The 14,705-nt window shown below is 45.3% G+C and overlaps 1 protein-coding gene across 1 annotated transcript in view; it reads left to right on the forward strand.

Annotated features, from left to right (window-relative positions):
- The window catches only part of PPARGC1B (PPARG coactivator 1 beta), a 145,337-nt gene that overhangs the window by 110,975 nt on the left and 19,657 nt on the right, over positions 1-14,705 (forward strand). Inside the window, exon 3 of the mRNA XM_056857528.1 lies at positions 10,688-10,900. Coding sequence (XP_056713506.1) covers positions 10,688-10,900 — 213 coding nt within the window. The remainder of the gene's footprint in view (positions 1-10,687; positions 10,901-14,705) is intronic.

Raw genomic sequence — 14,705 nt, forward strand, 5'->3', positions numbered from 1 at the left:
TATGAAACAAGGCCAAATTGGTATAATCTGTAGAGACTTGATCAGATGCCTGTTGAAAGAGACTAGTGTTTCAGTACTTATGAAAAGATAACAAAGAAGGGACCTCTGTAGACAAAGAGTTGCAGAGTAGCTGAACACACAATTTTTGTTTGTTTTCATTTTTGGCTCATTTTTAATGTATTTGTTTTCTATTTTTGGTACTATCTGTGCTTGTTTTGCCATTATATTTGTCTTGTTTTGTTTTTTGTTTCCATTAGTTTCAATAGAAAACACATTCCTGGTTATAATTTTATTTGTCTTCTGCCCAATTTGGATGAAATGTTCAGGGATTGTCCCCATCTCACAACCCACCCACAAGTCTGAGATGCTGCCTGCCAAAATTCAGGCAGAAGGAGAAAAGATCTGGCTTTATAGGTAACAAAAATTCTCACTCAGGGTACTGGATGGCATTTGGGCATCCCAAGAAAGGTTGGCAGTATGGGAAAAGAGTCGTGGAGACTCACACTCAGCTTGGACAGCAACAAGTGCTAGCAAATCAAACTACTGAGGAACCCATGAAAGCACAGTCCTTCACATGAACTGTGGACTCTAATCTGGTGAGCCGGGTTTGATTCCCCACTCCTACACATGAAGCCTGCTGGGTGACCGTCAGCTAGTCACTGTTCTCTCCGAACTCTCTCAGCCCCACCTATCTCACAAGATGCTTGTTATGTGTGTGTTGGGGGGAGGGAAGGCGATTGTAAGCCAGTTTGAGAGTCCTTAAAGGTAGAGAAAATTGGGGTATAACAGCCAACTCTTCTACTCTTGGTGAGAAAGAACTTGGCACAGGCAAAGGAAAAGAGCGGCACCACAACTGCGTTTATAGAATCCAGAATATTCCCCCACCCCACCCTCAAGGCATGAGATAATGCCATGCTAAGTTGCTATGTTGGCATTTCCATCCAATCAGCACCATCCTCTGATGGCAAGAGGAGGATTGGAAAACATCCCTATCACATTATCCCCTAGTTTACTTAACTCCCTTCTCCCACTGCCTCATCAAATTGCCAGATAGTGAGGCACAAGAAACTAGCATTTTGTTTTGTACTCACATTAGTTTTGCTAACTATGTTTTTAAAAAAACCATGTTTTGGTTTTACTTTTTGATTAACCTGAGCGTAGTTGTCAGCAGAATGACACCCTTCTAGGTCAACTTGTCAAAAGGCATAACTCTGCTTAGGATGGCCCCACTAATGACCCTGCACAGGTGTGGCTACTGGCAAGGTACAGCTTCTTGCAGTTTTTGTCCATACCAGGTAGAGATGTAGCACCGCTAACAGATATGAACTCATGCATTATCTCGGGGGGGGGGGGAGGAGAGAGAGAGAGAGACTATCCTCCAAAAATACAGACAGATTGTGTCAGAATAACCCATAAGCAGGAAGCGGGGAGTGCTAGATTCCTGTTTTTAGGTGTTTTGGTGCAAAGCTTATAAAATGTGTTCTTCCTGAGGTATTTTCTGTGGAGGAAAAACACTAACACTAGTATCTGCCCTTAGTTTGCCAAAGGGAAAGGGAAAGAGTAAGCCCTGTGGCCGTTATCTAAGGTAGCAATATTGGATTACCCTTCAGCTTTAGTAAACTTTGTCCCAGACGACACCTTGATTTGTGGTTGCTGCAGGCTTTTCTGTTTTCTTAACTGTACACTCCCTGCACAGTATGTATATGTACGTAATAGGCTGCCTTGTACTAAGTCAAGTCACTGGCCCATGCCGCTTAGTACTGTCTAGTACTAGTGGAACTAGTAAGCAGTTCCCCAAAGTCTTTACCTGTTGTGTACTTTTCAATTGGAGGTGCTATGAACCAAATCTGAGATTATTGGCCTGTAAAGCATATGCTATACCATTGAGATATGGGGTATGATTTCAACAAAGCATAACTTCAAGGGGAAAGAAGCCCGGCTAGTTTAGGAATCTGAACAAACGTTTTCTCTTTTCTCTCATACGCACACAGAGCGAGAAAACTGTCTTATTGGGGGGTGCTTCATCAAGACAACCCATTCGTCCTAGAGCTCTTTTTCACTTAAGACTTGGACTTAGTAGTGAAAGAGCAGAGCCCCCTTTTTGTTTATTGTTGGATTTCTGTATTGCCACTGTGAGCCTTTCCACTTTACCCCTTTTGTTGTCAGCGTTCTCAAGACACTTATTTGTTTTACGGCCTTTTAAATCCCTTTATACGTCGCTTGTATGCAGGTGACACAAAAACAAACATCCTCTTTAACAACAATAATTCTATTGAATTTTGTTAATGTTTGGGAGGGGAGATAAAGATGATGTCGGTTTTGTCCCAGGTGGGGAGAAACGATGACGGAGCCATGAGAGAAACTGAGGTTCTCCTATTGAAGCAGCGTGGAATTCAGTCGCTTCCCTCCTTGAAACCCTCACACAGTCCTGGGTGGGGTATCCTGGCTGGGTTAGCCTCTTAATTTCCCAATTCACAGGCTTTATTTCTCTTCTCTTTCTGGACCAGGATGGGAAAGCTGAGAGAAGGTGGATATGGGTGGGGAGGGGGGGGTCCAGGCTATTAATATCTCTTCTGCAAATGATTAGTGCTCCATTAATTTGCGCTTAGTTTCTAAATGAAGCAAGTGTAGTAAAGCTAATGAGGAGGTAGAAGAGGGAGAGAGGGCCGCTGAGCCAATCCTCCTCTGATGTATTATTAAAAGGAAATTACAGGATACCGCTTTGTGCATCCAGCTTGAGTTTGAAACCTGACGGATTGTTCTGTGGCAGGTGGGAGGCAATAAAGGAGGGAGGTGGGGAGGTGGGGGGGGAGCTGAGGTTTCTGAGAGGCTCCTGCGAAGCAGCTCCAAGTGATGTGGCCCAGGAATGTTAATTTCCAGCACGCAGAAAGCTTCTCCTTTTATCTGACTCTCCAGCTTCGGCGTCACCTCTGCATCTCTATGCACATGGATATTTATAGCTGAGACTCCCTCTTGGCGTGTCGCTTGTGCTCTCTAAATATACGTGGTCCCATTATACAAATCACCGAGCTGAGATGCCGTGCAGGTGGATGATGGAGAGGGGAAGATGAAAGGAGCACAGCTTGCTTAAGGGTGACAGAGCCCCTCTGCACACCCCACACATCTCTGCGCTACCTTTTGACTTTCCTTCCAAAGGGAAATGTCTTCCATTGGGGTGTGGTGTAGTGCCAGAGGTACTGTTCCCACAACTGGGGCATGTTCTAAACCACTGCTGTGTTGAGGTCTCCTCTTGTTAACTTGATTTATCCTCCCGTGTGTCTCAGCTCATGTATCTATTATATATCCACAAACTTTACTTCATATATCTGATGCAGTAGGCTCAATACTGGGTGCAGCCCAGGGTTTACCTGGGTTCTGCCCTTAGTGAGCCTCTGCTTTTTTCTTAGGTATACTAATTTATAAAGATGGAAATCTCCTGTGTGGCTGGGATGTCAGTCTGGGATCTGGGAGACACATCCTGAACACCACACTGCCCTGAAGCTCACAGTTGGGCCTGTTGCCCTCTTTCAGTCTAACCCAGGGATTTCAAACATATGGCCTAGGGGCTGGATTCGGCCCCTTGAGGGCTCTTATACAGCCCGCAAGTTACCCGAGGCAGCCGCCCTCCCCCAATCCCAAGATGTCAATTATCAAAGACAGTTAAATAAAAGAAAATATTGTAAGAGTGTTATTGTTTTAAGCATGTTTGTATTTTAAGTAAAAAAATAATATCAGTAATTGGCTTTGCCTGTGTCTTCTACAAAGTTTGTATCTCCGGTACCTGGCATTAAATTCTATGGAACAGATGGCCCGGCCCAACGAAGTGACATTTCTGTCATATCTGGCCCTCGTAACAAATGAGTTGGACACCCCTGGTTGTTGTGAGGATAAAAATAGGGAAAGGAGAACCGTGAACTCTCTTTGGAGGAAGGGTGGGATAAAATGTACTTAAGTGGATCAATCAGTAGACAGCTGGATAAGTAGAAATAAATAGTGATCTTACTGGACCACCTCACAGTTCTTTCAGCCTGATATGGTGCTCCAACAAGAACCGTGACCAGATTCCACTGCACAATATGAGGCAGTCTGTATTCATTCTGTCTCAGGGACGTGGGGGGTCCTGACTCAAGGGGGTGTTGCAGTAAAGAATCATGATAGTTGGAACCCCTCTAGCTACCACTGGGTTTAATTACAGCAGGGGGGCCAAGCAAGCTGATCCGATCAACCGCAGGAGATGAGCTAGTACGAGAACAAAGAATCCTCTTTTGTGCTACCTGAAGCAACTAACAACTGTAGGAAAAGTTTCGGCCAGCCTCCTACCATATCCTGAGTGTGTGAGAACTGGTGGGGGACGAAAAGGTTGTGAACTAGTGTCCAAATGAGACTGGGCACATGTGCATGGGCCTACCTCTCTCAAGCATGATTCACACACCCATGTAGGTACCACTTCATCTTTCTGCTCCTGTGGTTAGTGTCCACCTGATGACTGGCAGCAGAATACATGGACCAATTCTAGGCAATGTAAAGCAATGTGAACATTCCCTCTGTGGTATCCTGTCTGTGATGCCAGTCATCATTTGAGGTTGCAGTCAGCAAGGGTTTGGCATGCACATGTGAACCAAACCTCCATGTCTGTGAGAAAGAATGAGCATGTTTCTTTGTTAACAAATGCTGTCCACCAGCTGTCCATCAACCAAATAGATTACCCCACCTCACTGCAGCACATACACACACCGTCCGTGTACAAAAGCAGAACTTCTTATTCAGTACCCAGGATTATTCATAGTTGGAGGCAAACGTAGTGCTCTAGATCACGATGGGTAGCCGTGTTAGTCCGTCACTATCAGTAGAAAAGAGTAGGAGTACAGTAGCACCTTAAAGACTAACAAAATTTCTGGCAGGGTACGAGCTTTCGTACAGCTCTTTGTATCTGAAGAAGTGAGCTGTGGCTCATGAAGGCTCATACCCTTCCAGAAATTGTGTTAGTCTTTAAGGTGCTACTGGATTCCTACCCTTTTCTACTGATAGTGCTCTAGGCTCAGAGTAGATGCAACCAAGTTGTGCTATGCCAGAAGTAACATTTAGTCAAGCAAAGTATCCACAAACAAAGCATATGCCATGTCCTGTTGTGAAAGGGTAGACTTTACGAGGTGCCTCTGCTTGTGTTTGCCCAGACGTCCAGCGCCACGGAAATGCACAGGAGGAACACAGCAGCAGTACATAATGGATGTAAAATGATGATGGATGAGCATACGTGGCGGATATAAACTGTGCCTCTGCACCTCCACTCAGTGAAGAGAAAGGGGGAAGGGGAGCCCTGCAGAGGCACTCTGAAATGTCTCGCAGAAATAATTGAGAAGGGAAGCAGTATCAAAGAAAAATAGCAAAGAATGAGAGCTGTTACAGCCAGGCAAATCGTGAAATGGGCTAATGTGGGGCTGAGAAACAAACAAGAAAGACCCATCTTCCTGTTATTTTTTACAGAAGGTGTCCAGTATATTAACATTAAACAGAAAAGTGCTCAAGTCTTCTTTTCCACCCCTACCATAAGGATGATCTTCGTTACTAAGGACTGCCAGCTAGTATTTTGTAGTGGAATTATTCTCTGATTTTGAACTTTTCAAGAATTCCTCCCCACAGTGAAACCTTCACATCCCAGATTTATGCTATTCTTGTAAAAGGTCCAGAATGATTGACAAAACCATCGTTGCGGGATGCATATTTTCCGCTGAACTTCCTGAGGAAAAGATAAACAGAGCAGAAATGTAAAAGGGCCGGTCCTTTAGGTATGAGCGGTGCCTGATTAAATGGACCCTGCTGATGTCCTGCGTGCAGAAGTGCCTTGCCAATATCGAAAGGAAAATAAATTTGCTCAGAGAATGCTGCCCCCTTGGTGCTTTCCTCTGGGGTGCTGTCACTATAGCCGCTAACAGAGCTGAATTGAATAGCTGAGGTTTAGCACTCGAGATAAGGATGGCTGTAGGGAACTTCGAACTCAGTGGAGGTTCTTCACCTCTTTAAATTCAAGCATATCCTTAGGTGTCTGAGATCCGACTCAAACTTTCAAGCAAGCACGTGAGACAATCCTCCATGTGTCTATACCACATCAAAATGCACAGGGAAGGGCAGCCTGCATTCTTGGAGTCGGCCTCACATCAAAACAGCCTCCGATATGAAAAATTAACACCCCAGGAAAAAGCTAGAAAACAAAGAATCCCACAAATGCTTTCTAAGGCAATACAATCATGTGTGTGAAGGTACCACACTCTCAGCCTTGAGCCTGGCCAGTATTTGGATGGGAGACCTCCAAGGAATACCAATAGCACCTTAAAGACTAACAAAAATATTTTCTGGCAGGGTATGAGCTTTTATGAGCCACAGCTCACTTCTTCAGATATCTAAGGAATACCAAGGTTGTGACGTAGAATCAGGCAACGGCAAACCATCTCCAAACGTCTCTTGCCTTGAAAACCCTATGGGGTTGCCATAAGTCAGATATGATTTGACGGCCAGAATAAAAGATGGTATCCCATGTTCTCCTGAAGCTCTGAATTGGCTCTTACAGGATCAGATTAGAGTTCTCAACTGTTTATGTGACTGATTCTTTCAGATTCATAAGACAGTAGGATGTTGCTCTCAGAAAGCTTTGAGGCCATTCTGTTCAGGCCTGAAAGCAAGCTTGCTGTGACACTGCCTGTTTAAGGAACACCCCCAAAGTACTGAGAAGAGGTTCAGTGCTCCATTACATTGTAAGACTTGTGAGAGCAAATCACAATATTGAAATGATTTTTCAGGAGCCAAATTCCATATGACGACAGTTCAATTAGCATTTGGGTTAACTTGACCCCATCTGATTTCTGTAATCTGAAAGGTATCAAGCAGGTTATAGCAGATTGGAACTGAATAGCTGCATGTTCAATCAGACTGGAAAATTAGAAAGAACAGCAGAGTCATAGTTCTTCAAAACAGTTGATTGTTAAAATCCACCGGCTTCCCCGAACTCTTCCCCGAACCATTTCCCTATAAACAGCATCTTTCTGATTTCCAGGAATGATTTCAGTGCACAGCATACTGTTTAGATCCCTGAAACTCTACAATTTAAGGGACTGGAATGCATAGGTGATTGGAGCGTATAAATAGAAGTGGGATGCAGGACTCCATGGCCCTGTCTACTTCCTTCTGCCAGAAAAGTAACATTCAGAATTGATGAGGCACTCTCGTCTGGTTTCCTAGCAATTATGAGTGATTTCCAATATCTTTTAGTAGCATCTTGTGACAGCGTATCGTGCTTGAGTCATCTGAGTTGTTTTGCAAAACTATATCTTATGCAGGCACCTTGCTGGTTCCACCTCGTTGCTAATCTGGATGGTAGAGACTCGTCTCACAGAACGGGATATTGTTTGGTGCGGGCTTGTGTGTGGAAGATTGTCCCTTAAGGCACGGGGAGTTGGATTTCATTACCATCAGGTTCCATCCAGGTCTAAGATCCTGCATTGCAGTTGGGTGGCATCAAGACTCTCATATGCATGAGTCATTTTCCTGAAGGCTTCACCACAGCTCATACTACAACCTCTTTTTAGTTCTTCTTTCTTTACTGGGCACTCAGATTCACTGATTTCTTCCTTTGGCCTCATGAAGTTTGAGAAAGGCCAGTTTCTACTTTAACCCTTATAGTGCAGTTGCTGTTTAGAGCCAGCATGGCGTAGTGGTTAAGAGCAGTGGTTTGGAGAGGTGGGAGTCTGATCTGGAGAACCGGGTTTGATTCCCCACTCCTCCACATGAGCGGCGGAGGCTAATCTGGTGAACTGGATTTGTGTCCCCACTCCTACACACGAAGCCAGCTGGGTGACCTTGGGCAAGTCATGCTCTCTCAGCCTCACCTACCTCACAGGGTGTCTGTTGTGGAGAGGGGAAGGGAAGGTACAGCCGGTTTGATTCTGCCTTAAGTGGTAGAGAAAGTCAGCATATAAAAACCAACTCCTTTTCTTCTTCTTCTTCCTCTTCTTCCTCTTCTTCTTCTGAAGCTGCTTGTATGGACCTGTCCCTGATTCAACCTCCTGCTCCCAAACCCATCACATGTCTGGAGAAGACCCAGGCCTAAAAAGACAATGGACACAATCCTGACAGAGTGACGCATTCTTAGGTCCCATCATTTCAGTGGGAGAAACGTGCAGAACTCCCTCACTGAAATCAGTCTGCTTTAACAGTGTTTCACTTTGTCAGCATTGTGCCTCTTGATTCTAGCTCAACACCGTCAGCTTCAGTTGCCTGCGTCATTTTTTAATTGATGTAATAGTTTTTGCCATAGTGGTTTTGATGCAAAATGCAGAATATCTGCTGGGTCTAGATGCAAACTGGAAAGAAAGCCATTATAAAATGTCTCTCTCTTTTCATAACATTTAGAACAGATAGGTAGCATCTGTGCCTCCTGTACAAAAGAATGCCCTTCAGTCTCATACCTCTTAATTAACTGAGGGATTTTTTTTAGTCTGAGCGCAAATGTTTTAGTTGATTGATCTACTGACGTCACCAGAGCCCCCCCCCCCACGTGTGTTGTTAAGTGTGTGTGATGTCAGGCTAGAGAAGTGTGGCCCCAAACTATGTGCCCAACCTGAGATATTGGTGTCCTGTCTGGGCTTTGCATAATGATCAGAAAAACTGTGATTGGTTTCAGTCTTAGCTGATATCATGAGCTGTACCATGGCTTGATGGGAGACGAGCACAGGGACTTTACTGGGCGTGGTGAGAGCCAGCATGGTATAGTGGTTAAGAGTGGTGGTTTGGAGCTGTGAAGTCTGATCTGGAGAACCGGGTTTGATTCCCCACTCCTACACATGAAGCCAGCTGGGTGTCCTTGGGCTAGTCACACTCTCTCAGCTCCACCTACCTCACAGGGTGTCTGTTGTGGGGAGAGGAAGGGAAGGTGATTGTAAGCTGGTTTGATTCTCCCTTAAGTGGCAGAGAAAGTCGGCATGTAAAAACTAACTCTTCTTCTTTGTTTTTCACTGTCACTCAGTTCATTGCAGAGTTTAGACTTAACACCAGCATTTTGACCAGCATAATCTTATTCTGGTGCTCGGGTGGGATGTTGGCCGAGAGGGCTGAGGATGCCAGTTTAGCCCTGCTGCTACCCCAGCACACCACCAGGGGGCTCACTTCTGTCCCCTCCATAGGTGCAGCTGCACCTGTGTTGGGTTTACACAGGTGTAGCATCAGCACCACATGATGGCAGCAAAACTGTGAGCTGTGGCCAGAGACAGTAGTCCTCTCAGGCCATTTACAGACTGACCTGAGGAGTGTGCTGTGATGCACACGGCCCTAACAAAGTCTGTCGTCTGGTGTCAGTCATATTCTTCTTGGTTAAAACATGTCCAAAATAGGCCTGAAACAGAAAGGATGGAAAATATGTGGAGGGAAGTCGGGGACTCTACATCAGCAATTGCTATTTTAAGATTGTGATGTGTATTTTTTTTCTTTTAAAGACACTGTGCATCAAACATTATTGTCAAGCCAGACAGAAAAATCGTTTCAATTCAAGTCCTATTCCTGAAATAGAAATATACCTACATAAAGACACAAATTGCAGTTCATACAGAAATAAATTCCGGCTCAAAATCAGATCTCTACATATACCACCAACCTCAGTGAATGCCATAAAAATTGCTATCATTGAAGGGTAAAATACCTTTGAGCCTCTCAAAACATTTTGTGTATGGTATTCCGACTTCCCAAATGAGGCCATGGAGAGAAAGAGAGAAAGAGTAAGAATGCAGTGTGAAACCAGAAGGAGAGATTTCATTAAATAAAACTATACCTCTTTTTCCAGGTTGAGGGTACCCCTATTTTTTTTGGTCCTGGCTAAGCATTTTAAAGGCCTTTGGGTGCAGGTGTATATTTCTAACATCAGCACACATGGGTAGCAATTGCACCTTCTCCAGATGTTGTGACGTACATGAAACTGATCAGACCATGTTGGTCACTTGCTCGGAGTTATTCAGGGAAGGCCTGATCCTCACCATAAAGTCGCAGCCTTTGCACAGACTGCATGGTAACGCAGAGGTGCGGCACATTCAGATTTGTCCTAAGCAACATAACTGCAATTACCATAATGCTGTTAGCCATTCACTGAATCATACATTTGTGACAGGGTAGAATTTGTCCTGCTGGAGCGAACACATCCATTGCATTTCTGAGTATTGGTTGTGTGAATGTCACAGGCACCTACTGTGCCTTGAGCCAAGAATGTACATTTGTAAACATAGTTGTAATTTACCCTTGTACATGGGGGGGGGGGTCCCCTATGCTCAATCTTTACGTTAAAAACAAAGTACTATGATACTCTGCTTTGTTACTACCTGTAGGGAGGGGAAACGTATCAGGTAAGATTTCCTCTTTTTAAAAAAAGATTCTCCTTTTGTAGAACTGCGAACAAATCAGTAATGGCCAAAGCAGATGGAATTTGTTTGGGAAGGGTAAACATATGTCTGTGATATGCAATTCACAATCCAAACGGGAATGCGAGAGTAGGAAGGCTACAAACAGCCAGCATGCTACCTGTTCGTAGACTGACTGCATTTGAGTTGCCCTCCTGTAGGAGGCGCTCTCCTTAGGATGCATCTGCTTGCTCATTCTTCTCACCCCCCCTCTCTCTTTCTCTCTCTCTCGCTCCTCTAACTTTTCTCACCAGATTATAGACAGCGAGAATGAAGCACTGCTGGCGGCTCTCACCGAGACACTGGATGACATCCAGGGAGACGACATGGGCCTGGCTGCCTTCAGAAATATGGACGAGGGGGACATGCCCAGCAGCGGCTACACATCACCCACCCCCTCTCCCAAACCTGCTGCCCCTGCCTCGAGGGGGCTTCCTCTGGCCCCAGAGGTTGATGAGCTGTCTCTAGTAAGAACCCACTTCCTACTGTTTAAGGTGGATTTGGATGCACCTCTGATAAGCCGGCTGCATGGGTATGATAGGAAGCAAAGGTCTGCATTTTTTTCCCATTATAGGCTTACAATTATAAAGATAACGAAAGCATATGCCTGTTGATTGTATACGTATACATGTGCCGCTCCATTGATCTCACTTGCTTTGCTCCATTGCTATCCCCATGGGGAATGGCTGTCCTCAACCAGGGCTAGGGCTTTTTCGGGCCCTGGCCCCGGCCTGGTGGAACTCCCTCTCCAATGAGTCTAGGACCATGCGGGACCCTCACACAGTTCCACAGGGCCTGTAAGACCGAAATGTCCCGCCAGGCCCGTGGTTGAGGGCAGCCATGATCTCCATTATGGCTGCCCTCCCTTTCCCCTTCCCTTACCATCTGATTCTATCGGGGACCCTGATCGCTCCCCATAGGCTGGTTTCCGGTTCCTGTGTGCAGATAGGCAAGCACCGTTATTTTAAACTGTTTTTAAACCCTGAAATTTAATATTTTTTAATTAGGATGGCATTTTCTCGTATATTTATTATGTATTGTTTTACCTGATGGGAACCGCTCTGAGCCCGGCCTCGGCCAGGGACAAAGTGTGGTCCATAAGTCTAACGATAAATAAAATAAAATTGTTGTAGGAAGGGAAATGGGTGGTCGACTTAACACGCGTTCCAGATCTGTAACCCTTCAAAACAAGCCTTGTTATTATAGTGGAGCCCTTTCCTGGGGCTGGGAGGTCTCACCCATCCCAACCTCCCCATCTGTGCTATTCAGTCTTGCAGTATCATTCACTCGCATGGCCACTAGCTCAGTCCATACATTTCCCTGTTCTTTTGGGCAAGGCTGAATGCATTCTGTATTGTTTTTCAAACAGAAAAAAAAAAGTGATTGTCCCATCATGGTAACCTACTTTTAACCTAAAATTCACGTAAGCTACTTTGAGTCTCCACATGCAAAGGAGGATAAAAGGCTTTATAAATAACCAAATAAATAACTTCCGGATATGGAGAATCTGGATTCTGCGACTGTCTAAATTGTGCACACCTTGCATAACTTCACTCTGCTCTGCAAGGCTCTGCCCTCTGAGCATTAGAAAATGGATTGCAAGCTTGAGGAGCAAGCTGGGTGGTTGCTGTTTTCATCTTGCCTCTGGCCCAAACTCAGTAAAGTGGACTTAAAAGCAAGCCATTCTTCCCGAGCCCCACATCTTTAATATAGGGGGTGATACAGGGCTGCTGTAATGTGTACAACATGTATGTAAGTGAAGCCCTTTGAACGCTAAAAGCACTGTATAAGTGCTAAGTCAGTCGGCCTGTTCGCTTCTGCGGTTGCCCTGTATGCTTTCATGGTAGAGAACGTTTTTTTAAAAAAGTGAAAACTTAAGGCTCTTCCAGATGCAGAATTCTGCAGCTGTTACACCCTGTTGTTTTGTGGCTTGTGTGTGGGATTGCAGAACACACAAAGCCCTGCCTGTGGCTGCCATGCTCAGCTCAGGAAATGTGGGGACCTTGCCTGGGTTGCAGTCCGAGCTGTTCTTGGTTCTCTGTGGCTTCTGTTACAGTAGGGCTGTCAAACATAAGGCCTGTGGGCTGGATCCAGCCCCTTGAAAGCTCTTATCTGGCCTGCAAGGCAGCCACCCCGCCTCACTCTTGATCTGGGCCGGCGAGGCATGGCCCGGCCCGACCAAGTAGCATTTATGTCCTGTTCTCTCCAGGATCAGAGGAGCATGCCTATTATTTTGGGTGCGGTGTCTTGTTCGTTGGGCTTCCTAGAGGCACCTGGTTGGCCACTGAGTGTGAACAGACTGCTGGACTTGATGGGCCTTGGTCTGATCCAGCAGGGCCTTTCTTACGTTCTTATGTACCCAGCCCTCGTAACAATTGAGTTAAACTCCTGTGTTACAGGTTCCTTATCTGTTGACTTACAAGGGAAAGCCTCAGACAGGGAAGATGGTACTCTTGAAGGTATCTCTGCTAAAAGAGAAGACCATACCTTTCTAAGCCAGCAAGAGCACAGCGAGTCCTGAGGGGAGTCTAGAGAACTAGAAGTTCCCCAATAGGCTCTTGTGCCTTCTGTTACCTGGCCATGTTTTAACTTATCTGATGCAACAGAGCAATTTCTCTCCCTTGTTCAATAGGTGGAGCGCTGGTCTGGGGAAGCTGGTTGATAAAACCAGGCCCCTGGCCTTTCATTTTGGGACCTGATCTATCATTAACGAATGTCCTGATTTCTAAAAGTGTATAGCGGCCTCTAGTGGTGAAATGTGTGCATTTTCACTTCACATAGAAGTGTGCATGTGCGTGGTTGTATAAGATATATATCACACAAATCCATATGTGTATATATAGGATGTATACGTTACAGGGAAAGAAAGGAGATGACTTTTCATTTTTATTCCTATGGAACATTCTATGCATATAATACTAAAACTGAAATGTCACTATGTTTTGATGGAGAAAGCAATCATTTGACCATGGGAACCAACTGCTTGAGTAAGCTTAATTTTTAAAGAGCTTTTCGAGATCCCAGAGTGCCTTTGAAGATTTTCCCCTGCTGCACATTCCCACAAGAGCCAACTCTGGCGATTCTGTTACTGATCCCTTGTTGCCCTCAGTGTGAGAATGTGAAATGCCTTTTTTGGGGGGTAACAGAAATATCCCAGCCATGTAATCAGACCCATTTGGGCAGGGATGCCAGACCACTCCAAGATAATCCCAGTTGTGTTGCTTTACCCACAGCATCCTTGACGGGATTGAAGCAGCATCCATTATAAAGAGCATCTTAAAAACTTGGCGTTTGGACAAAGCGTGTCTTCAAAGCACTTGGCAAGCGGATGAACTAATTAAGCCAAGCCCTTGTTAGAATGTTGCATCCAATTGATTATTCTGTTGGAGCCAATGTGTGCTTTCCAGTTTGTATACACAAGTGTGTGTGTGGGGAGGGGGAATCACAAGTTGCGTGTGGAGGAGGAAAGTATTCATGTTAGAGAAGAGAGGCCTCAATATACCACCATCACCAGCAAAAGACAGCTTCAGTAACCCCTTGGAGGGGGAAGTCGGTTCAGATATTGTGCACCTGGGGGTGGGCGTATAACAAGCCCAGTGTTCACCTTGTGATCCTTTAAGCAGTGAGGGGACATTCTCCAGCATGGTGTAGTGGTTAAGAGGAGCTGTGTCTCAGTAGTAGAGCATCTGTTTGGAATGCAGAAGGTCCCAGGTTTCTATCCCTGGCATCTCCCGTTGAAAAGACCAGGTAGGAGGTAATGTGAAAGACCTCTGCCTGACAACACCCTGGAGAGCCACTGCCAGTCTGAGTAGACAATACTGACTGATAGATCAGTGGTCTGATTCAGTATAAGGCAGCTTCATGTGTCCATGTGTGGTTTGGAGCAGTGGATTCTGATCTGGAGAACCGGTTTGATTCCCTATTCCTCCACATGAGTGGCGGACTCTAATCTGGTGAACTGGGTTGGTTTCCCCACTCCTACACATGGAGCCAGCTGGGTGACCTTGGGCTAGTCACAGTTCTTAGAGCTCTATCAGCCCCACCTACCTCACAGGGTGTCTGTTGTAGAGAGGGGAAGGGAAGGTGATTGTAAGCCGGTTGGATTCTTCCTTTAGTGGATTCTTGGCATATAAAAACCAACTCTTCTTCTTCATCTTATTTTGTAGCTGAAAGGATACTTGTGGGTAGGGAATCAGTGTGCCGCTTTCTTGGTGGTCGAATTCTTGTCCCGTTTTTTCCTCAGCTGCCTGTGTTCTATGGGCAGTGGGCCCA

Source organism: Euleptes europaea, chromosome 1 (genome assembly GCF_029931775.1).
Source record: "Euleptes europaea isolate rEulEur1 chromosome 1, rEulEur1.hap1, whole genome shotgun sequence".
Classification (NCBI taxonomy): Eukaryota; Metazoa; Chordata; class Lepidosauria; order Squamata; family Sphaerodactylidae; genus Euleptes; species Euleptes europaea.